The sequence below is a fragment of the Micropterus salmoides genome, unplaced genomic scaffold (assembly GCF_014851395.1).
Source record: "Micropterus salmoides isolate LMB-PRFRI ecotype aquatic unplaced genomic scaffold, ASM1485139v1 Ms_hic_scaffold_17, whole genome shotgun sequence".
Classification (NCBI taxonomy): domain Eukaryota; kingdom Metazoa; phylum Chordata; class Actinopteri; order Centrarchiformes; family Centrarchidae; genus Micropterus; species Micropterus salmoides.
This window is the reverse complement of record NW_024040817.1, coordinates 12,800,694-12,824,461: the sequence shown is the minus strand read 5'-3', so window position 1 is coordinate 12,824,461 and position 23,768 is coordinate 12,800,694. Positions and strand designations below refer to the sequence as shown.

At 44.3% G+C, this 23,768-nt stretch overlaps 1 protein-coding gene across 4 annotated transcripts in view; it reads right to left on the bottom strand.

The window, feature by feature from the left end:
* Positions 1 to 23,768, bottom strand: part of samd12 (sterile alpha motif domain containing 12) — a 125,296-nt gene that overhangs the window by 60,027 nt on the left and 41,501 nt on the right. The window contains exons 4-5 of one of the 4 annotated variants that reach the window (XM_038725409.1): positions 19,633 to 19,773; positions 11,118 to 11,446 (exon numbers count right to left, since the gene is read on the bottom strand). In XM_038725409.1, coding sequence (XP_038581337.1) covers positions 11,394 to 11,446; positions 19,633 to 19,773 — 194 coding nt within the window. In that variant the 3' untranslated portion in view covers positions 11,118 to 11,393. Of the gene's footprint in view, positions 1 to 11,117; positions 11,447 to 12,253; positions 12,374 to 19,632; positions 19,774 to 23,768 lie in introns of those variants that run through there. The other 3 variants (XM_038725407.1, XM_038725411.1, XM_038725410.1) reach the window with 3 other exon arrangements.

Sequence of the window (23,768 nt, the reverse complement as noted above, 5' to 3'; positions counted from 1 at the left end):
TTGTCTTTATGCATCTATAGTATTGTGCGTTCTAAATTGATTCAGTTAATAAATATTCTTTATATGTTTGTCACTCTTGCTCCTGGCTTAGCTGGCTATGTCAACTTTATGCTTAAATAAATATACAACAACTAGTAAGGGACGATTTTATGAAAGGACAGAACATTGAAGTTGAAAGTATGCATTTATACTACAGATTAACTAAAACCAGTGTGTGCACAAAGTAGGCTGGGAAATTTCAAAAGTGTGGTATACTCTTATTATTATCTCAAGTAAAGCATCAGGAATGTAACAGTAACATAAACACATTATGGTGTCTGATCTGATAATTCATATTAACTGATAAGCGCACCCCCATATTACAACTTCTTAAGTGCCATTTTTCTCTTCTCCATTACATGTACGTAGAGTAAGTCTGGAGCCAGTGCTCAGGCATGTTTATGGGGTAAGAGCTAGTCACAGAGTACAGTAAGTGTCCTATGGCTATTGATCCAGGTTGGTAAGATCATGAGCGAATGCTGGGAAGCTGAAGGCGTGGGCTCAGGAGTCTGGTCTGTCCATGCCGTCTGGGCTCCTGGATGTCCGGAGGTGGTCAGGGAGGCTGGAGACGGCAGCAGACTTTGTGGAACCAGCTGTGCTGCCAGGCGACCGATACAATGACTTCTTAATGGCTTCTCATTTCACTATAAACTAATGAATGTGGCTCAGCGCAGTGAAACCTTATCCGCCACTTCTCAACGCATAAAAGAGCAAACTATTGAGCATTTGGGTTTCATCGACCGGGGGCGGGGCGGGGTGGGGCGTGAGGTGTTTGCTTTTGTTACATAGAGTTCAGGTTCACACCAACATACCAGTTCAGTTCTGGAAGATGCATGAACTTCATTAAGTTTACATGGCTGACGAGATCCAGACTCTGCTGAGACTTGCCTTTTGTGACGCAAGATCACATACAAATTGTATACTGACAACTAAGCACTCTACAAATCTCCCGTTATAGCAGTCACATAGGGTACAAGCTACAGAAATGCCTCAAACTCAATTGGACAGTACTCTCTGGAGACTCTCTCAAAAGAGCACAACATCTCATGTGATATCAGTAGACCTGTCAAAGCAAATCTGTTTTGTGTACACACACACACACACACACACATACACCCCTAGAGTGCCGGTACTGTGCCTCAAGCTATGCCACCTGTGCACATTCTTGTTCCTCTGCCTTTCTCTTTTTCTCTCTTGATTATCTCTCTTTATTCCAAACCATTTTCTCTCCTTCTTTCGTTTCGTCACATGGTTTTAAATTCCGCCGGTGCCCTTGTTCCTTCACCTTCATTAAGAGATCTGCACATGTTCATACTCTGGCTGCATCCTGCGCTAGTGTGTCCTTGCGAGTCAGAGTTGGAGGTAAGTGGGTTTGTTGCATTCATGCATCTCTTGCTTCTCCTGGGGTAGAACTAGATGAAATGTGTTTTGCCTAACCTTGACGTTGCTCGACTCCCTCTCTCGCTCTTTTTCCTGCAGAAAAAAGAAAATGGCTGACCGGCAGTCCATTGTAAAGCGTTTGGAGTGAGGAGAAAAGTCTGTAATTGGGGGCCCTGAGCGGGGAGTCTTCAGTGCATGTCAAGGAGAATTACAGCTTGAGGTTATGAAAAAGTATTTTTTGGGGAGGGGGGATTCTTTCCAATATGGCGCAATAGTTACGCTCATTTTCTTTTTTTTTCCTTCTGTCCTGTCTCATTTCTAAATGCAACCAGACTCCATTTACTGATTGAATGAATGCCATACCAGCTATGGGGTGTCTGCTCTACCTTCATTACCGAGACCAGTTTCAATTCATGCCTTAATGAAAGGAGCCTTTGCTTTCACAACAGGGAATGCAATTACTCTTTGTATTTCATAACATTATTACCATCTGAGGTGTGTAGCTATATTGTGGATGTCTACGTTTAGGCTTTGAGACCATCAGAGACACACAGTGTTAATGAGCAAGTTTAGGGCACACTGTGCGTCTGAGCAGTGAAGCTATTTGCTTCTAAATGACATTTCCTTTGTGAGTGTGAGCCCGTATTAGCTCCTAATGTGGACGGTCACCCATGGCATCCATATTCAAAGAAGAGTAAAAATGAAACTGTGGGAGATTTTATTATGTGTGATATTACCATACATTTTATATAATCTATATGGATAAGAAGAAAAAAGAGCATTATTCACTTTGTCAGACACAGGTATTCACTTTGTCTTCACCTTAATCACATCTTTCAGGCACTGAGCCATGGATGGAGTCTCCGAGGGAGGAATCTTGCTGACAGGAAATTATGAAAAAGAATTAATTTGACCTTTGCTTGCAGCAAGAAACAGAGAGGGGGAGCGGGAAAGAGAGGAGATAGAGGGGAGGGTGGATAGATGGAGTCAAGGGAGGTTTAAGGAGGAAGTGCCTCCACAGAGGGCAGGATCCTGAGGAGAGAACTCAGATAATGAGAGCTCTCAGCTCCACACACACTGGAGCAAGACATCTGATTTGCTGCAAAGCCCAAAGGAGGGACAGCAGTCACCCCGAGTACCCGCAAGTCTTCAGAATGAATGGTTTCAATAAAGACTTTGGAATAAAGATAGTCTATTCACTCATGATGACCAACAGTACACACTTTTAATAGTTTGCTCAGAAAATGTGTGCTGTTGACCTTCCCTCACTAAAGACCCCGGCTATGTTGACACTGCCTAGTCAAAGTGACTGAATTCAAACTGTTTTGTTCAATTGAGCAACATATCAGACGCAGTGTGTATTATAAAAGTTTCAACAGTTTAACCCTAGCGGTCCCACTGTTAAAGTGAGGCTTGCTCGTGAACTGTTGGTGTGTCTTGCTACATATCAATAGCTCTGGTCCTTACCAGAAAAATGAGCAATCATTCTTGATACCTCCACAGATGTTAAGTCCAAGTCCAAGCAATAACTGCGTACCAAGTTTTCATTCTTCCCAATGGTGCTGGAAAGAGTTCACTGATTGCCTCTGTTTTTTATCAGTTATGGTGCCTTTGTAAGATTTTTACATTCTAGGTTTTGACCCTAGCCTCTATGAAGTCAGGAATGTTAGTGACAGAGTTTGATTGTAGTTAAACACTATGAGAAAAGGTTTGTTGTTGTACTTAATAAATTTTTACCTTTGTTATTTTAGTGTTCGTGATGCTATTGTAGGCATCACAGATTTCACCGATTAATTGGATTAGTGTTCTATAATGAGCCATCATATTCAGCACTTTCAAGATTCTAAAAACGAAGGTTACGATATGGACTCTATGGGGTACTACCTCTCCTCCTATCACATGCATGTACTCGCCCACTGAAATTTTGCATACTGTAAGTAGCCGACCAATTGGACGTCGCTACTGTACGTGCGTACCGTATAAATAGCGGTGTCCTCACTGCTCAGCATCCAACCAACCCTTCAGCAGACGGTGGTGGAGCGGCAGGGCTCCATCGTAGAGGGCTCCGCCTGTGCTAATAGAACTAGGGTTACCATATCGTAACCTTCGTTCTATCTCACACAGGCTCCGCCCTCTACTGGACTCTATGGGTACAGTGGGTGGAGCCCGATGACTGTCTGCCCAGCTGCGACAAGCCACAGCTCACCTCACTGACACGATCGGCCACAGGTCACCAGCCACAGGCCCTAAGCTGCCTCCATCCTAAGTGATGGGGCAGTGGGCCACCCCTCAGAAAGTTCACTAGACCGCTAGGGGTTTGGCATGACCAGATGGATCTGATCCAGCCAGATCCAACACCTGAACTGTCCTGACCCCTTACAGGGGTCATCACAGTCAGTGTAAAAATGTTTTCCCCGACAATCGGTAGTCTATGGTAGACACCAGTCTCCTTCCTCACAGATCCTGAGTCGCACCTGCGAGCACAGATCCTGAGAAGGAGCCCTACACATCCAAGAGGTAAAAACGCACAAATGGACATGGTGAAGACCACGATGCCGTTGTGCAAATCTCCTCGACGCTCACCCCGTTGAAGAGGGCCGTTGACACAGCCACACCTCGTGTGGGTCTTTCCCCGCCTGCACGTAGGCCTGTGAGATACAGTCATAAAGCCATCCGGCTAGGCGCTAGAGCTTTACCGATCGCACCATCACCAAAGCAAACAAGCAGTTGATCAGTGCGTCGAATGGGGGCCGTGCGCTTCATATAATGTGTTAGGGCACGCACAGGACACAATAGATGCAGCCTCGCCTCCCTAGGCCGAGGGTGGGGCGGAGGGTGGAAGGCATCAAAATGTATGGTCCTCGACCTGAACGAGCTTCTTATGTTCTTAGGAACAAAGGAGGGGTTCGGTCTTAACACTGCTGCACTGTGGTCACCACGAAGCAGCATGCAGCTGGGATGAACCGACAGGGCGCACAGCTCACTCACCCTCTTGGCAGAGGTGAGAGCCAGTAACAAGGCTGTCTTGAGAGATAGCATCTTCAAGGAGGACTGTTCCAGGGGCTCGTAGGGGCAGTGTGCCTATGGCGCCTGACTCCTGTGACAGAGCCCCCCAGACCTGAGGCACAGGCCAGGGCTCCGTCACTGCCAGCTGCGTCACCTCTGCGTATCACCCCGCCAATCTGCGGCTGGGGGCTACCAGGATGACTGACAACCCTTCCTGTCTCACCCTCTCCAGCAGGGGGGGGATGAGATGGAGTGGGGGGAAAGCATACAGCAGCCCTTTTGGCCATGGCGCGTGTGCAAACGCGTCCACGCCCAAGGGCGGGCTGTCCTGTGGTAGGATCGAGAACCACAGCGGGCAGTGGGTGTTGTGCCGTCTGGCAAACAGGTCCACCTGTGCCGTCCCGAAGCGAGACCAGATATGCTGTATTATATGTCCATAGGTCCTCTGCTAACGTCAACAGAGCTGCGGATCGGACTCCGCCCTGTCTGTTGATGTAGGCGACTGTCGTGTGGTTGTCTGTCCTCACCAGCACGTGCCTGCCCTGGACTAGGGCTTTGTGGTGCTGGAGGACCAGAAACACCGTCTGGAGCTCCAGTTGGTTGATGTGTCGGCTCTCCCCAGGAGGACCCCCAGAACCGCAGGTCCCTCTGTACTGACTGGGGGGGCGTCACCATGCATCGCTTGTGCCTCTTGAGGTTTAGATGCAGGCTGGTAAACCAGCATTGTAGCCGCCGCATGTGTAGCAGGCCCAGGGTAACTACTGGATGGGCTGCTGCCATGAGCCCCAGCAGCTGCATTACTGACAGCGCCGTCACAGCAGTTCTCAGCTGGAGCTTGCGGACCACTTGAAGAAGGGTCGTCTGTCTGAGTTCCGACAGATGAGCTCTCAGGCTGGCTGAGTTGAGCACAACCCCCAAATACTCCACCTCCTGGCGGGGATAGGGGGAGCTCTTCTCTCAGTTGATTGCAAAGCCCAGGTTGTTCAGATGCAAAATCAACTGAGCTGTGTGGAAAATTGCCCATTGTTTTGACCTGGCCATGACAATGAGGTCGTCTAAGTAGAAAAAGACTCTCATGCCCTGATCGCGCAATGGTAGCAGTGCGGCGTCTACGCACTTGCTGAATGTGCATGGGGCCAGTGAATAGCCGAAGGGGAGTCTGGTGTATTCGTACGCCACCCCCTGGAAGGCAAAACGCAGAAACTTCCTGTGTTTCCGGGCCACCTCGACATGAAAGTAGGCGTCTTTCAGGTCTATGGTCGTCAACCAATCGCCGGGCTGCACTAGCTCTAGCAGTTTCCTGAGTGTCAGCATGTGGAACGGTTTCCGTGCAATATGCTGGTACAGGTAGCGGAGATCCAGGATGGGTCTGAAGCCTCCAGTCTTCTTGGGGACCAGGAAATACGTGGAGTAAAGACCCTTGTACGTGTCGTGGGTTGGAACGACAGAGATAGCCTGTTTCTGCAGGTGCTGTTGAATCTCTGTGGCCAGGAAGTCCACCTCCTCCTGAGAGGACAGGTTGGCTTCCTTGATGCCCTGGAAAGACAGTGGGATACGGCAAAATTGCCGCCAAATCCTCCATAAATGGGAGTTTGGCCCAAGGGGGGCCGCAATCGAAAGGGCCAAACCGGCCAAACCACGGCCGGACACTCCGTTGACGTCATTGCCTGCAACAGTGTTGTAGTAGCGTCTAAGGTGACGCGTTCACTATCAGCAGAACTGTCGAGAGGAGCAGTGACGAGCCGGGGAGCTCTCCTCTCCACAGCTGTTGGCCACTGTTCGGCTCGCAGAGGCAACGAGCAATCTTCCCTGCTTTGCTATAACGGGAGAGACGTGGCTAGTGACAGCATCTCTCCGGCAATAGCGGGCTAGGCTGCTGCTACCACGGATACTCCGTGATGCGCTGCGACTTCTCGTTGGAGCAGTTTTCGGCAGCTTAGCGTGTATGTCTGTGTGGCACAAAAACACTGCCGGTGAGCTAGCAGCGCGCCCGAGCGGGTTCACGTAGGCGCGCTGGGAATGCAAGCTAGGATCAGATAGCTGCATTGTGCCGCTTCTACGGCAAGAGCGGCTTGTTTCTCGGCCGTCATGCCGCGGAAGCGGAGTGTGTCGCAGCTCAGGCGGCGTAGCAAGCACTGTGGATGCCCGGGCCGCACCACCGTCTCGTTCAGCCTTAGCCGGGAGAGCTGTGTGGGCCACGGGGCCGTTAGCTTAGCGTCGGTGAACGCGCCGTGTTGAAGTGGCGTGTTCAGCACACTTTGCTGGGAAGGGGTTGGTGGGGAGGAATTAGCTCTTTAAGGAATTTAGGTTGTTTTAATCAAAACATTTGGTACATTTACACCCTTGTCACAAGCAACACACAACTTATAAACATAGTGGCTTGGACAAGAGACGGAGGGGAGGGGCTCGGCCACATCGGCCGGCTGCTCTCCTTCCTCAGCCAGTCATTTCAGCGGCCGCTTCTTCCCCCAGCCGCAGGTAGGCTGGTGGGGGGGTCTAGGCTGCTCCTCTGGCCGCGATGTAGATCCCCTCGCCTGTGTGGGATCCCTGGGCGGCCCGGTGTCTCGGGGAGGGTGCGGTGCATCCGTGGATCCGCCCTGAGTAGCCGGTGATGAAGACAGCGGCGATCTGGCATGGTGGCGAGCACGTCGTCTGAGGGTGGCATTACGACGGCGAGGCTCGCTGCCCTTGCCGTGAGCCAGTGGCAGGTGGCGACTGAGCTGCGCCTTCTCCTCCTCCAACCTTCTGAAGCGCTGAGTAGCGGAGGAAATGGAGCCAAAGAGGCTGTCGGATGAGATGGGGGCACCCAATAGCTCCTCCCAGTCCTTCCCATGGAGAGCGGTAAGTCCCAAACACACGTGGCGAGAATCTACTGTGGCCAGAGACATGACGCACCCACCAGTGGTGGCCACACCCTGGACCAGGTTGTTCATCTGACCGATGGCTCGGGGCAGGAAATCCACCTGGTCCGATGAGGAGGGGGGGGCGATTGGGGACTCTGATGCCGCCGCGACGCCCAGCACACCCAGATTGTTGGCCGCTGCGGCCAGCTGCGCGCCCAGTTGGAATATTTTTTCAAAATACTCCAACGTCCCCTTATCCTGTGCCAGCGGCAGGTGGGGCCTCCTTCCCGCTGACCAGCCAGCAGAATGAGGAAGAAGGTGGGCAGCGAGGGCCTCTTCCAGTGGCCCTGCACGCGCAGGAAATCAATCAAACCCGCAACGGGTGCCCTCGTCCGCTGCGGCTCTGCCCAGGATGCCTCGGCGCACTGCCAAAAATCTGGGAGAGCTGGGGAGACGAAGGCGGGCTGAGCACGGCGAGTCGGCCCATAGAACCCCTCTCGGAGCCGACTCACTGGCTTAGGCGGGATGGGGGGAAGTCGTGACGGACTGAAGAGGAATTAATTTGCTCTTTAGACATGGCCGAGATGGCCGCGGTAGAGGTGGCTGACGCAGATGACAGGCTGTCAGCATCATCGTCGATCAGCGGAGGCGGCAGGGACGGCAGGGAGCGTGAAGCCGACTGAGGCGGTAGATCGGGGGCCGGAGCATCCTCCTCGGCAGGGAGGGGATCCGGGCCGGCATCTTCCTCACTCTCCTCGCAGATGAGGGAGAGCTCACACTGCCAGAAATGCTTCCAGCGCTGCTGTCGCCAGATGAGAGGAATGGCTCGGCAGTCAACACACGGTGGCGGTTGGCGTTCAAAGCAGAAGCGATGAGTGTCTACCCCGGCGATCAGACCGGGGCACGACGGGAAAAGGCGAGCTTCAAGGAGTGGCGACTCCATCCGTGGAGGTGAAAGTCAGTGGGCGGTTTGCCGTCTGTCTGAAGAAAAAAGGATGCTGAGCAGTGAGGACACCGCTATTTATACGGTACGCACGTACAATAGCGATGTCCAATTGGTCGGCTACTTACAGTATGCAAAATTTCAGTGGGCGAGTACGTGCGTGTGATAGGAGGAGGGGTAGTACCCCATAGAGTCCAGTAGAGGGCGGAGCCTGTGTGAGATAGAACTTGCATTTTGTATAAGACATTTTCAAGGCGAACCTGAAGTCTAAGTACATTTATAAGTTGTCACAATTTCAGATTTTTCTACATTTTCACACAGCCCCGGTCATCATGAAAAAGAAAATGTGCAATGCATTTACATTTGAAGTTAACAAAATACTTCAGTCATCAAGAAGCACAAAAAAAGCAGTTTCTGGCCTGGGACTGTAAGAGTTAAAGGCAAATGGGATCACTGTCAGAGGTTCAAATTAATTGGATAGGTTGGACAGGAACCAGGTATCTGCCAATGCCACTGCCCCTGCCAACTGTCAAGCCCAAAACTTGGTCTCCAAGCCCTTATCCCAACCTAGAAACTTTCAGACGCTGATATGGCAGTTTGCAGGTTGAGCCAAAGTGTTAAGTATTAGTTTGGATTTTTTTGAAGTTCAGAGAAGCAGACAGGAGTACTGGCACAGAAGCTAAGCAATGTACTGCTGTGTATGAGGCAAAAACATATTATAGCCACCTAAAACATGGCCCGCTTAAAAAAAAAAAAAAAATCAATATAAGTTTAAGTGTACACTATATTTAGAATATTTACACTGCTTTACTTTGCTATTACACAACCCTTTCCAACAGGCTACTGAAGCTGTATATCCCACTATGCTCTTTCAAAGCTACCAGACAGTAATTTTACCTCACAGAACACAGAAGTTGCTGGTTTACTGCTGCCTCGATTGTGTGACTTTGTTATTTTAAATGGTTAGTTTGGATAACAAATTCACACAACAACGTGAACAAACTGATTGAGGCAGCTGATTTGACTTCTGCTTGCTGTAGAAATGTACTTCATGGTGTTTCAGTACACCGTGACATCACTTTTTGACTGTGGTCAGAGGTGTAACTGACTCAAAAGTTTGAACCTTTTCAGCCTGGTTTTTAAGTTACTTCTCGATGCAGCTAGGCAACCAAAATAAAAGACCTGACACCATAGTGTTGGATATCTGCAAAGTAAATACTGTTTTCGATACATATTTATTAAGTATATTTTGAGTATAGCTTGGGAGTAAAAAAGCTCAAGATCCAAAGAATCTTTTAGCAAACATGGTGAGACAAAACCTGCCCATGCTCACAGGGTGCCTTGCTATTTCTGAGGCAAGCTAACAATGTTCTCTCTTCAAGCCTGTTAAAAGTTATTGATTTGGTTGCTTGTTATCCCACAGTCACCAGATTGTAAAATAAAGTGTTAATCTACTAGCTGTGGAAAACGTAGAGCCCACCAGGGGTAACTCTTGCCTTTATTTGTGCTTAGCTCAATAAAGATTCTCTAGTCAGTCAAGATCTTCATGTCAGCAAACTTTACATGTTGAACTAGTTAAAAACCATAGAAAAAAGACAAAGGAGGACATCCTGTTCAGTGAAGCTCTTTGACTGAAGAGATTTCCTTTATGAAGCCATGAAGCGGAGAGAGATAATTCATTAAGGTGCCTGGAGCAAAGGAACCCAGTCTACTAAAGCACAACAGGAAAGCTTCCTCATTTAGTGCCCTGGGGCCACAAAAGCTGTTTTGAACTTTTTCACCCTGGGACCTGAATAAAAAAGCTAGACTATTTTGTCTGAGATTCAGGCTTAGAAAAGTGGTTGCTGCTCTTGTTATATGGAAGCATATTTTACTCACAAAAACACCTACTCTTTGTCAAAAAAAACTAGGCACTGAAAGAAGACTAAGAAGGAATTTTTAAGCATTTACTTCATTTTTTAATGCTTGCTTTTATATTGTCTGGGCTTGCTTGACGACAGCACTACAGACATTTACATGAAAAGCACCTCTTTAACACTTACAAAGCACCAGGAAATGTAAATCATGGATTCAAGCAAACAAACTTCTCATTAACTTACAACAAATGTTCTAATTCTGGTGGACAGTAACAGGCACAAATGCACAGTGTTAAGGAAAGTGAAACTGTAAAGCATCTATGTCTCATTTCTTTCAAAGTTGTCTTTGTATTCTCTTCTTAATGAGACTCTGTTACAGTAAATGAAGCATAAACAGCAAGCCTGTGTCTACATTCACAGATTAGCACTATGTACTCAGAAAAAACACTTTCATAGAGCTCTGTCAGCTGTGTAATTCAAGTTTCTTTTAAGAGTGATGATTTCACAAGCCAATAATAGCATATTTACTGGCATATGGCTCTTATTGAAAAATCTGAAATAGTTATAAGCATGAAATTGAATACAGAAGATTAAAATTTTATTTTTTTTGAGAATGGGAGAAATGCGACGGCTTAACGGCTTCCAATCTTTGTATTAGAGTTAATTCAGAGATTCAGTGCAGTCACTAGAGGTTTTTACACACAACTATTTGAACATTCAAATGCCATTATCAAGAAAACAACCTAATTAATCATAACATTCTCATTCCCACTCTTCCATTGTCTCAGAGTTTGACTTTTTAAGCTGTCAGAAGGGTTAATATGAAGCCATAACTCACTTTAATTCACCAGAAGAGACACAGATGCGTCTGTTTAACACCCTGCCCTCTACATTTTGTCTCAGGTGCAGAAATAGCTTCATTTGTTTCTATGGATACACATATTAAGGCTAAATATAACTGCATAAGGAGCATGTCTGTCTCACAAGCAGACATTTACAAGAAAAGAACACTTGACTAGACTGTATCATGTAATAAATCACCTTATAAAACTCTTTGCAAAACTTTTATTGGTTTTCTTCTGTGTATTGACATTTTATTAAATGTCCTTCCTTTTCATATTTAACTTGTTTTTTTATATGTTGATATTTTATAAAAGCTGTTTTCTGTTGATTTTATCTTGGGTTTTCATTTCCTCCCTTTCGAAGCACAGCTGTTCTTGGCAAGAGCTCTTCAATAAAACATTCTTACCATTAACTGTCAAAAACAAGGTTTTATTTTACATGAAGTGATGCACCGTTTAAGAATGAAAACCGTACTTCTCACATTTAACTTAACAGCTGAAGACGGACATGCTGCTTCCTCTGAATTTCCTCGGAAACTGGAAAGTTAAGGATGAGAAAAACACATTTCAACACTGAGAACACATTTAGACTTCATTTAATTTTCATTTTACGTAATTTCATCTAGGACAAAAAAATATTTCACCTGACATCAATGAAATTTACATATGTGTGAACACAGCAGAGTGAATAAAAAAGCCTTAATTGGATGAGTGTGTGTGTGTGTGTGTGTGTGTTTGCAATATGAATATGTGTCACGTTTCAGTTAATGAAATAGTAACATACAATAACTAGAAGTTTGTAACCAAACTAGCCAAATGTGATTTATGTCAATAACATTATCAAGAACATTTTGCCATTATTTCAGTTGTTGTTGTAAAAAAATAATAGTAATAGTAAAATAAAGTAAGTTAAACTTTACTAAAGTCATAGTCAGCCTTGTCATGATTCTTTACTTCAGTTTTGACTGTTTGCTTGACACACTTATAAAGCTCATTCCCTATGTGCCATTACCATGTCAGGATCCTATGTGGAACTGACGTTTACAGCACTGTTGATATCATGTACAATTACTGTCCTTAGCAGGTCAGTATGCTTCAAACAAAGTGCTTTTTGTATTGTTTTCCCCCCGACACCTTTCCAATGTTGGATTGGCGGGGGAGGTGGGGGGTTGTGTTATGTTTTATGCAGCGATTGGGCAAAGTGTGCAGAGTTCAGAATGTAAGCAAGATCTGAACTTCTTTATCAAGAAGTACCTTTGTCACATTTTGTTTGCACAAACAAGCAGGGGTGTAATAGTAATGGTGGAACGAAGTACCCTTGCTCTGCACCCTGCACTAACTCCAAAGTGCCACTACGTGGCCATCCACTCAAGACTCTGAGGCCGTTGTTGTTTGGGTATCAATTTCTATTTGGAGTGCCTCGGCCCGTCTCTGTTGACTGTAAGCAATAAGCGATGAGCCTCCCTGTGAGACGGAGAGAGAGAGAGGAGGGGAAATCTAATTATTTCCCTCCCATGGCCCAGCAAGCCTTAAAGGTTAATCACTGTCCGTCTAGCTAATTCTGTCTGGGTACACTGCAGTAATTACAACACCTCGCTCTCTCGCTTGCTCTCTCGCCTTTTTCTCTATTGTGTACCTTTCTCGCTCCAGTGCTCTCTTCTGCACCAACCCTTTTTATAGATAGTGGATGTGTCTCTCTCTGTCTCTCTTGCTCTATCATGTTCGTCTTTCTTTAGAGATGGTGCACCTCTCACTCTGCTTTTCTCTCTCTAACATAGACTTATATGCTGTAAATTTTGAACAGTGCCTGGGGGATTTACCTTGACTGCAGAAAGCACAGATCCTTTAATCATACAGTTTTTTACATGTGTATTTTTTTTTTAAAATCATCTCTTTGACATCTCCCGGTTTTCAAGTCTCCTACCACTGTAATTTGCTGTTGATGGTTTTGTCTGATAGATTACCTAACTTGTTGAACTGCCACTTCTTCCACGTGGATTTTCTGTTGGACAGGAGGGGCCATTTTGTTTCGTTTTGCCCTAACCCGGTGATTGTAACTGCAAGGGGGGGCAAGGATGTTGAACGAAAAAAAGGCTCTGATGCAAGCAAGGCTATATTTTTTGGATGTAGCTATGAAGCAAGTCAACAACATCATCCTTAATCCTGTCTATATAGCGCTGATTGAATGTTTGCAAATAACCAGTTTGCTCAACCCTACAGTATACCCCATAAATCGGTGATGTGAGGGGCAATTCATAGGTCTGGAACCAAACTAAAGACTGGTAGCCTTTTTAATGTGAAACGTCTGCAGGGAGTGCTGTGTTAAAAGATTTAGTTTGTAAGTTTTAGTGGCATTTAGTGGTGAGGGTTGTGAATAGCAACCAACGGCTCCGCTCACCCTCCCTTTCCAAGAGCTTAGGAGAAGATATGGTTGCCGACACACTCTTGTGCTCGGCTTGGCTCTTGTGCTAAATAATATGTGTGGCCCTCCATTTTTACTTTTAACTTTTAATAATTTGCCATTAAATATATTATATATATTACTGCATACACTCAAATAGTTAACAGCAATATGTGGATATTCCCACATAGATACATACTTTATATATAGATATTTCATAGATACCGAGATGTGTTTGTCTTCCACGAGGTCTCAGAGGAAGGAGGGTTTTCTTTTCTCACCTCTTCTCTTTCTCACATTCTCGACTCTCCCTTTTCTCTATCTTCACATCACCTTTCTCTTTGCTTTTCTTTCTCATCCTACCTTCTTGTCACTTATTGTCTCCTCTCTCCCCACTCTTCCCACCATTCCTCCCCCTTATTTCTCATCATCATCTCATCACCCCTCCCCGCCACCTTCTCACTTCATCTCTTTCTCTCTCTCTCTGGCTTGGCTTCTTACTGGCTACAGCTGTATTTCCCTCTAGCAACAGCTCGAGGAAGTACGCCTGGGGCCTAGAAATACTCCACCATCTCTTCTCCTTCCAATTTCTCCCTCCATGCCAAAAGCATCTCCAGGAGCGACAGCTTAGGAGACTTAAAATACTTCTGTTTCCTTCTCCTCCTTTTCTCACTGCTCTACTAAAATACTTTTATTTCTTTCTATTCCTTTTCTCACCATTCCATTATATACAGTTGCTAAATACAGGAAACTCCAAACAGTGGTTATGATAAAGCAAAAAACAACCAATATCAAAATAAATGACTCAATTTGTTATTACTTGTGATGATTCTTATGCGTTTATACATTTTTAATGTTATGCAAACAACACCCAATTGTCTCAAATAACACCATAAAACAAGGAATGCTTTATGTTCTCCTCCATATCTTCTCTCTTCCATTTTCACATTCCTTACATCCACCAAATTTCAGTCTTTCCTGTCCCTCTATTCTTTCTCCCGAGGCCCAGATAGCCGGCCAGCGGACAGTCGCTACTGAACCTGGTGAGCTATCGTTTCCCACATCATCAATACAGAGGTGAAGAGAGGAGAAAAGATGGGAGGAGAGGGGAGAAGAAGAACGAGAAAGAGATGAGAGGCAGAGAGTAGCCCTTAGCAAAGTATCATCACTCAGAAAGAGAAACAGGGAGTGCAAGGAAGAGTTTAGCTATTTTCCACTTGCTAGGGGACCAAAACAGCGGCTGGGGATAGAAGCTGCTTTATTACACTCCAAATGTTTTCCAAGAATTTCGCGAAGTGACAAAGATGCCTAGAATTTGTTTCTCGGCCCCTGCGGCAAAGCCCTGTTTGCGAGTCTGTGGGCAGACGGGTGCTGATGGAAGTGGTGGTGGTGGTGATGTGGAGTGCTGCTGGTAGCGGTGATGGAGGGGGGGCCGCTGCTAAAATTGCTGAAGTACAGACAAGGGAAGTTAAAAAATCACAGGGTTAGAAGGATAAAGTGAGGAGAGGATGGGGAAGCAACAGCACTGGCTGTTGTTGTAAGACATACTACCGATGCACTGTGCAAAAGTGAAAAGTGAATTGTGTAGAAAGCGAGGAAATTAGGTTAAAGTGAGAAACTGCAGTGTGCCACAGTGTCCATAAACATGATCAGTATGATGGTGGTGTCTTTTGTAACAGAAAATATATGTGTTATAATTAAATGCAAATTCTGTCAATGATATGCAGCTAAGTTAATAGTGGAAAGGTGAATGTTGCTGGAGCCTATTGTTATGTCTTTGGTGAAAGGTAAAATTTAATCGAGGCGATGTTGTAAATCACTTCTATGAGTATACTGTGCCTTGTGGAAATATACAGCATAAGAGGGAAATATTGTACTTTTTATTTCACTACATGTATTTATCTATCTATCTATCTATCTATCTATCTATCTGGTATAGTTACTAGTTACTTTTCAAATTAAGATTTTACATACTCAACACATGGTCAGTTTTTTAAATATGACCCAACAATATTAACAAGCAGTTAAAAAAAGTAGTACAACTCAATTAAAATACTGCTTACGTGTACATGTATTAATAATAATGACCCAGAAATACAATAATATAACACAGAGGCACCATTCTGCAGTATTAGTGCTTTTATTTTTTATACATTAAATACATTTTGTTGCTAATAAATTCAAGTTTGAATGTTTGAATTATAATGGAGTATTTCTACATAGTGGTATTTCTACTTTTTCAATAAGTAAAGGATCTGAAAACTTCTTCCCCCACTGCTAACTGTAGTTTACTTTATTGTAATGAACATATTTATTTATTGTTAGATTCAATTGGAAATGATACATTTCTAAATTATAGTCAAATTATTAAGTATAACTTTCATGATGGGTTAGACAGATTCTTCATATTCTAGAAATGTTATATTATAATTTTATTTGTTACATTATAGTTGTTTATAGTGGGTTTCTAATAAAATATCTGTGAGCTACGAATAGCTAAGTCTTCATTATCTAATGCCCTCTGAATTTTTTTTATTGATTACTGTCACAAGTGTGACCTATGTATCGAGGAAGCTGACCTGAGTGAATTATGAAGACTGTCTTGGAGATCACCTCTGTTACCAGACCAACATTGTTAGTGTAAGAGATGTGGTTTCAACAGTAAAATATTTTCTAAGCTCATTTTTTGCTGGAAGGTTATTTCTAATGAATGCGTTTTGAATTCAGAGAACTCTACGCTATTTCAGAACAGATCTTTCCCCAAACTTGATAAACTCTTGATCTCTGCTTACAATTAATATTACTGTGTAGTACTAATTGTCTCAAAGCTTGACTTGCAACATTGTGAAGGTATTTGTTTTTCTGTCAGCCCGCCAGCACTGATTATCCTCATGCTTGCAGTGGAGTGAAATAGCACCTACACATATTGTTGAGTGTCTTGCAAACAGCTTTACTGCTTAAAGGATAATTTCGGTATTTTTACACCTGGGCCCCAATTTCACATATTTTGTGCAGAAATGACTAGTGGGTACAAAAAATTTTGCAATCCGTGCGGTATATTCATAGATTGTTTTGCACGCAGATGCACATACACACAGATGAAAAAAACTATGTAAATTATGTAAGTTTCACATTTTGAAGGAGAGGACAGAAATGCAGTCAGACTATAGGCTACATTCAGCCTCAAGAACAAACAGTGCAGTTTGGTGAGAAAAAGTGATTGTAAACATTTGTTTGTTTATGAAAAAACTCCACTACCTTTAAAGAGGTGGTATTATGCTTTTTGGCTCTTTCCCTCTCCTTTATTTATTTATTATCTTTTTTGTGCATGTAACAACAGGTTTGCAAAGTGAAAAACCCCAAAGTCCAGCCAAAGGGAGTTCCCATCTCCCACAGAAAGCACTGCTCTGAACAGCTCGTTGTAGTCCAGCCCTTCACTTCCTTTACTTGTGACGTCACAATGAAAACGCGTCATAAAGCTTGCCAAGCAGCTTGCGGGGGTCAGGCACGCCCTCAAACCAAGCTAGTCTGAGCGGAAGCCCTTTGGCTTGACTCGCCTTTGTTTGGGATTCCATTGTAGAAATGTTGCACCTGTACCTGCTTCCAGGTACTTTATTTCATATCACCTCCCCTCCTTCCAGGTTCCAAGGCAGCTGAGGGATACTAAAATGTAACGTGAAAACAGGACAGATTGCTGATTGGTAAGTGAGAATATTCACTATTCACTGCATCATCATTGCTGCACCAGACAGAAGCCAGCAACAGAAAGTTTTATATTTTACAGTTTTCATATGGAATTTCATCACTAAATCCACTTCTGGGAAGTTCTGAGGTGGAGTTGAGGAGCTCCGCAAGTGGCTGCGGGGGAAGGCTGTGCCAACCCGCGGAAGGAGCGTGTGAGGCCGGCCAGCCGCCCGCTCACAGAGCCCTCTGCATCGCCGTCACACAGACCGCTGCAGCAACAACGGCAGAGGAAAACACAGCCGAGTAGAGTCGAGTCTATCGATTTGCGTTATGGTAGCATTTTTCGGCAAGGCAGCATAGATCGTCAGAACACCGGCAGCAGTTCAACGTTTAGTCCTAATGGTAAGATGTGAAACAATGATGTTGTGTGGTTGTGGACATCTGCTAGGTTACGGTCGCGGTCTGAAGCGGCTTTGATTTGGATCATACTACTTTATTTCTTACGACCCGTCCTTCTCTGCTTCTGATTGGCTAGCAGTCCTTACCTGGGAACTGAAGATTTTGAACAAGTAAGATGCATCACTCTGTAGCTCAAGAGCGGAGCGTACAACACAGGGTGAAAAGAGGAGCTGCAGCAATGTGCAGTATGAGAAAAATATGGTGTTTTTTGAAAATTAAACCATGTAAATCTGTTCTGGTACAACCCCTAATTAAGATTTTGAACCTGAAAATGCGCATAATACCACCTCTTTAAAGCAGCAGGCACACCACAAAGTGACATTCACAAGCAAAATAGATGGGGCCAGAAGCTTGGTCACATGACTTGTCGCAGAGCTAGATGGTGAGCTGCTGTCGGTAAATAGGCTAAAGTTTGCCGGCTTAGCCGGGCCAGAGCTTGTCCAGCCTATTCTCATGCCAGGCGTCATATGCACACGCTTGCCAAGCCTATTTATTTCACGCAGAACGTCAATTTTGCGTGTTTAGGAGACGCCCCCAGGCGTGTGTATATAAGATGCATCCAGGCGCATCTGTATATGACGCCCTGAGGTGACTGGAAACGCTATGATGTTAGATGTTTGTGTTTAAGGCGTTGACAGTCTCCCGAGGCAACTTACCCTAACCTTAACCGTCACAGAAGTTAGTGCCAAAACCTAGGCACTAACTTCTGAAGTTAGTGCTTGTCAGTCATAATAGCTCCTGGAGCTTCTCTCTATATCCTCTTGACTGTTCTGTTTACTTCCTCCTGGCATTTTGTTCACAATTGCACACCATTTCATTCAATAAAACATAATAGAAAAGGGAAAATAAAGCTCTTCTAATGGTCAGTTCAACACATTCTCACTTCCGACTCATATATTATACATATTGACGCTTGGACAGGGCCCTTTGGCATCTCTTTTTAACGTCCTGGTTGTGAAACGTTACAGTTTGGTTAGGTTTAGGCACAAAAAGTACTTGGTTAGGTTTAGGCAACAAAACTACTTGGTTGAGGTTAGAAAAAGATCATGGTTTGGTTTAAAATAACTACGTAGGTCAGTTAACAAGGTAAGTTAAATGTAACTCGCGTAACTTAAATAAAAATGATTAATGATGACTTTTTGTTTCACATGGGACACAAACCCCTGCCTCCTAGTTCAAAGTACGGGTTCTGGCCCTCCATCCACCCCAACCATCTCCTTACTCAGTCTTTTCTGTTAAATATCATATACCTGCCTTTACCGTCAAAAACTGACGCTACAGGGCTTCCCCCAATGCGTTGAACTATGACGCTATAGGTATCCCCAGTGTGTTACAAACTGACGCCGATGGGTCTTGACCATGCGTCCATATGTGACGACTCGGGGATTGAGAACAGGTTAGTCAGTTAGCAAACTCATCAGCTTGTTAGCTTAGCTCAGTAGCTAATTGGACAATAATTTCACACAATTTATTCAAAAGACCTATTTGTATCATTATATCTGCTCTCATAACTGTCTGCAAACCACTGCTCTTTTGTGGAACATTTTCTACTCCAACAGAGGTTAAATAAAAGTCGCAACACAGTTAAACTATGAAGGCTCCCTCTAATCTGGCTGTCAAAGGTCAGCACTGTCAAGATGGCTTACTATTGGTTAACAGCATAAATTCGGGTGTCCAAGTTCATCAAAGCTGTTACTCTACGAGTAACATTTGTGCACATGAATTTTCTCGAGCGGATCCTCTGATCGCGGTGATTCCATTGTAATGAATTGATTTCACTGCAAAATTTCAGCCTCTTAAATCCCGGCGAGTCCAGTGTCTCTGATCACTTTACACCAAAAGATACCAATGGAGAAAATGTATGCATGACTCTTGCAGTTACATAATAATTTTTGATTCATCATTTCCTGCCAGCTTTAAAACATGCAGTGATTGCCATGACTACAGATGGCATGCACATAAATACTGCACAGTAAATTATTTGAATAATTATGAGAACGTGAGATGTCCTTGTGAATAATCCTTACCCGCGAGAGATGCAGAGTGTTTTGAAGCTTGTATGAGCAAATTACATGCTAAATGAGATATGCAGTATTATGATAAAATGTGTACAGTGCGTTTTATATATTTATGGTGGACTGAGTTTTCAAAGGGTGAAAATGGGTGCTGAAAAGTGTACCTTGTGTGAGAAGTTGAAGGGTCCTGACTTCCTCCCGGACGCGAAGCTGCAGGACCTGCTGCAGGATGTGCTGCCTTTGGGCATCCTGCATGATACCCATTCTTTCCAGTTTTCTGTCTGTCAATCTCATCAAAGCCCGCCCTAAACAGAAAAAATAAAAAAAAGCTGAAGGTTAAGGGCCAGAAGGAGCAGGAGGCCTGGGGGAATGCAATATGCACTGCTGGAGGCACTCTAAAAGGGTACATATATAGAACATGTCAGTAAAGAACAGAGTGAGGAAACTCAAACAAATATGGTCAGATTATTACAGCCCCACAAATCATGCACTGTATGATTTTATGAGAGAGCTTTTCAAGGTTGCAACACTGTGACTGACAAAAAAAAAGTTTTTGAGAGACTTTGCCGATTATGTGAATGTAAATCAGTCAGAAATTAAGCCCAGCATAACTCAGTGTGAAGCATATTCTTCTAAAACACAGTACACATTCTCCATAAATACCAGCACTGTACATCCCTTGAGCACGAATCCCTCACAGCTCCTTCCTTAATTGCAAATCCTTGTATAAAATCCATAATTTAATCATCCAATCAGTTTCTATGAGAGGGATTTAGGCTGCTGGTAAAATGCGAGTAGAGTATGATGTAATTATTAACGGTTGTTATGAGTGCCTTTGTAACATGTGGGGTGGTAAGCAGATAGAATGATAATTCAGGGTAATTACTAGGCATTAGGTTGGACCCTGAGAGCCCCCTTTGCTTCTTTGCCCGATTGACTGCCTTGGCAAGAAACTGGCACTGATTGGTTGACAGCCAGGATAAAGATCAGTCCTGATAGGCTCATGGAAGTAATTCTGTCACATTCTGCTCCCCTGTCTTATTTCTCCTCTTTTCGTCCCCTCTATTTCTGTACACAGATAACTGAAGCTCAAAAATGTGAAGTTCCATTCATTACTGAGGCAAGACTGATACGGAATTTACACTTTTAAATAATTGTTCTTATTCAATGCCCCCTTTTAAAAACAACACAGAGAAGAACTTTATGATTTTATGTCTCTTGATTTGTTTTGACAATCTAGTCTTGTAGATTTTTAGGGCATGCTGCAGCCCCAGCTACCAATTTGCTACCACGAAACAGAAGGGGGTAGTTGGGAAATCTAAGTACCTTTAAGTGTAAGTGGTATAACATTGACTGTGCTAGGGCAATTTTCTCCTGCCTCGACAAAAGAAGCTCTTTGCTCGGCGCTACGGCCAGATGGGGGTAAAATGCCAAACATAGTTAAGATGCTTCATAGCAAAATGGCGCAGAAAGTACCCATCACATAAACACTGAGGAGCTAAGTAGAGTCATAAAGGCCCAGAAGTGAGAGGAGCATATTAAATGGGAAGATGGAAAGACAAAGATTAGTGAGGTGGAAAGACAAAGTAGACTGATGAATCAAAGCCGTGGAAATGGGCGGAAAGTTGGGGAGAAGAGGGAGATGTACAAATTAACAGAAGAAAACCAATGTACATATAAAACATGCTGTTATGAGTCTATAAATATTGACCAACCATCACTCAGCACCTCATCCTGTAACCAAAGATAGATCGGCATGGCAACAGAGGTTTTTCACTTCTTCTCTGCCTCAGAAATGTTAATCTTAAGTAACGGCCAATACAAGAGATGCAGGGTGGTGATGGCGCAATGGATAAAATGCCTGCCTTTGGTGTGAGAGACCTGGGTTCAATCTGCCATTGTGACCCATACACCACTGTGTCCCTGAGCAAGACACTTAACTAGTGATGGGCAAATGAAGCTTTTGTGAAGCACTGAACCAATTGTTTCGAAAATGGGTTCATTACTCGAAGCTTCAGTTACAGTGACCTCTCCTGGCGAAGCTCAAGGCTGCAGGCAAATTAGACAGGCTAGTTGGTGGACAGGAGGCTTTTAATTACATACACGCACGCCCCTCGATGAGCAGTGCTGGAGAAACTACTTTACTTTTGTAGAAAATACCATTAGTTATAAAGCTTTGCTTGAATCACCCTTGGATTTAAAGTATATTTACTTTGAAAATTCTTTGATGCACACACATTAAGACTGAACATCATGTTCAAATAAAGATTGATGAATGAATGTATTTTGTTATTGAGGAGAGAGTGCTGGGAAATATGGCACAGGTTGGATGTGCTTGTGTTAGATGGGGTGCACAACACTCACTTTCGAGACGATCGAGGCAGTGCCAGTGAATCACGTGACTGGACCGCGAACCAGTCGGTGATTCATTCAGTAAGTGAAGCAGTTGCTGCTTCGGACGTCACATGTCACGTGATTTTTTTCGCACCAAAGCAAGCTTTGAAGCAGTGGTTCAATTGTTGGATTGTAGTCAGGGGTTTGAAGCGTGTATCGAAGCTTCAGTGTCGCACTGCCATCACTACACTTAACCCCTAGTTGCTCCAGAGGCGTGCGACTTCTGACATGTAAAGCAATTGTAAGTTGCTTTGGATAAAAGCATCAGCTAAATGACAAAATGTAAATGCAATACAGCTCTCTGACCAAGAGATAAGCAGATGGTTCACACAGCATCTTTGCTTATCTTTGTATTGCCAAAAAAAAAGCTTTTGGGATTATTTATTGAGGCATTCACATGTTAACATGGAGAGAGTGTTTCCGTTAATTGTGGTGTTTTGTTGACATTGGCTTGACTCCCTAACTGTTTGTGTAAAAAATAAAGTGTGTGAAAAGGTTACTGTCGACACTGATCACAGGTACAGATTGTTTGGAAATACATTGTATTTAAAGGAGAAGTTTTTGGGAAATACACAAGTGAAGTGACAAGGCGGTTGCCATTTTGGCTTATCTTGATTCACAGTTCAAAAAAATTTTGCAGACCCTCAGCCCATCCTCTCTCTGAAACAAGCAGTTTGAGCTCCTGTCTCTTTAAGCCCCTCTACCCAAAAAGCCCACTTTCATATGATTGGCCAACTTCCTGGAAGCCGGCCTAGGGGCTTGTGAGCCGCTGTAACCTAAGATCTCTATATACACACCTCATCCTCTTGCCGGTGTGGTCGATGGCATATGACAGCTTTAACTTATCTTGGCAAATAGCGATATGGGACAATGAATTTGATGAATTGGTAGACACTGCTAGAATGAGTGTTTCTATACTCATTACTCAAATACTCAAATACTTGTGGGCCTGGCAATTCTGCGTGGGGCCTCATTGATTACTCTACAAAGACAACTACTTATTCACTGATTTTAGTGAAACTGGAGCCTCTACATGGACAGCTTTAAAATAACCGCTAACTGCTGCTAATTGTAACGTTAGCTGCCGCTAGCTCAGTTAGCCATGCAGCTAGTGGCCCTGTTAGCCTGGCTGACCCTGCCCTCACTGGGAGCTCGCGCAACAGGGGAATGTTAGCACAGGACCTTTGGACCGTCGGGTGGAGGAGGTTTTCATGGCTCCGAGTTTCAAATTCTTCTTTAAAGAGATAGGCTATATGGCATAAATTGTAAACCCCCATATTTTGGGGTGGTGATGGCGCATAGATACGATGTTTGCCTTCGATGTGGGAGACCCGGGTTCAATTCCCACTGTGAAATAGCCACCATTGTGTCCCTGAGCAAGACACTTAACCCCTAGTTTCTCCAGAGGCGTGCGAATATGTAAATATTTTGATATTCTGCCGTATTTGTCTGAGGTGGTGTATGGTACCTGCATGTAGCATAACTTTGTAGTTTTTTCAGTCAGTGGCGCGGTAAACTATTCTGTTTTGTGTTTTTTTTTTTTCTTCAAACGCGCCAGACACATGCAAGTAGGTGGGTGTGGAGAGAAAAAATAAATGCTGGGAGATCATGCTTTTGATTTTGAAGGTTAAAAATGAAAGCTCATTTCAATCAATTTAGAATCAAAATTCTGACACCTCTAAGCATGAATGCTTAAATTACCAAATACGTTTTCCTGTTGAGGTTTTAATACACCAGGCCTGATATCCTCTAACAGCTTTAAACAAGAAGTGTATTAATGTGACCAGGTGGAGTACTGTGGATGGCTGGAAAATGAGAAGCTCGCCAACGACTGTGAGCAAACTGCCAGTTCTCTGCGGTGGGTGCCAACGTGCCGCTCCTTCCGGTCGGCGAAGCAGTATCAGCA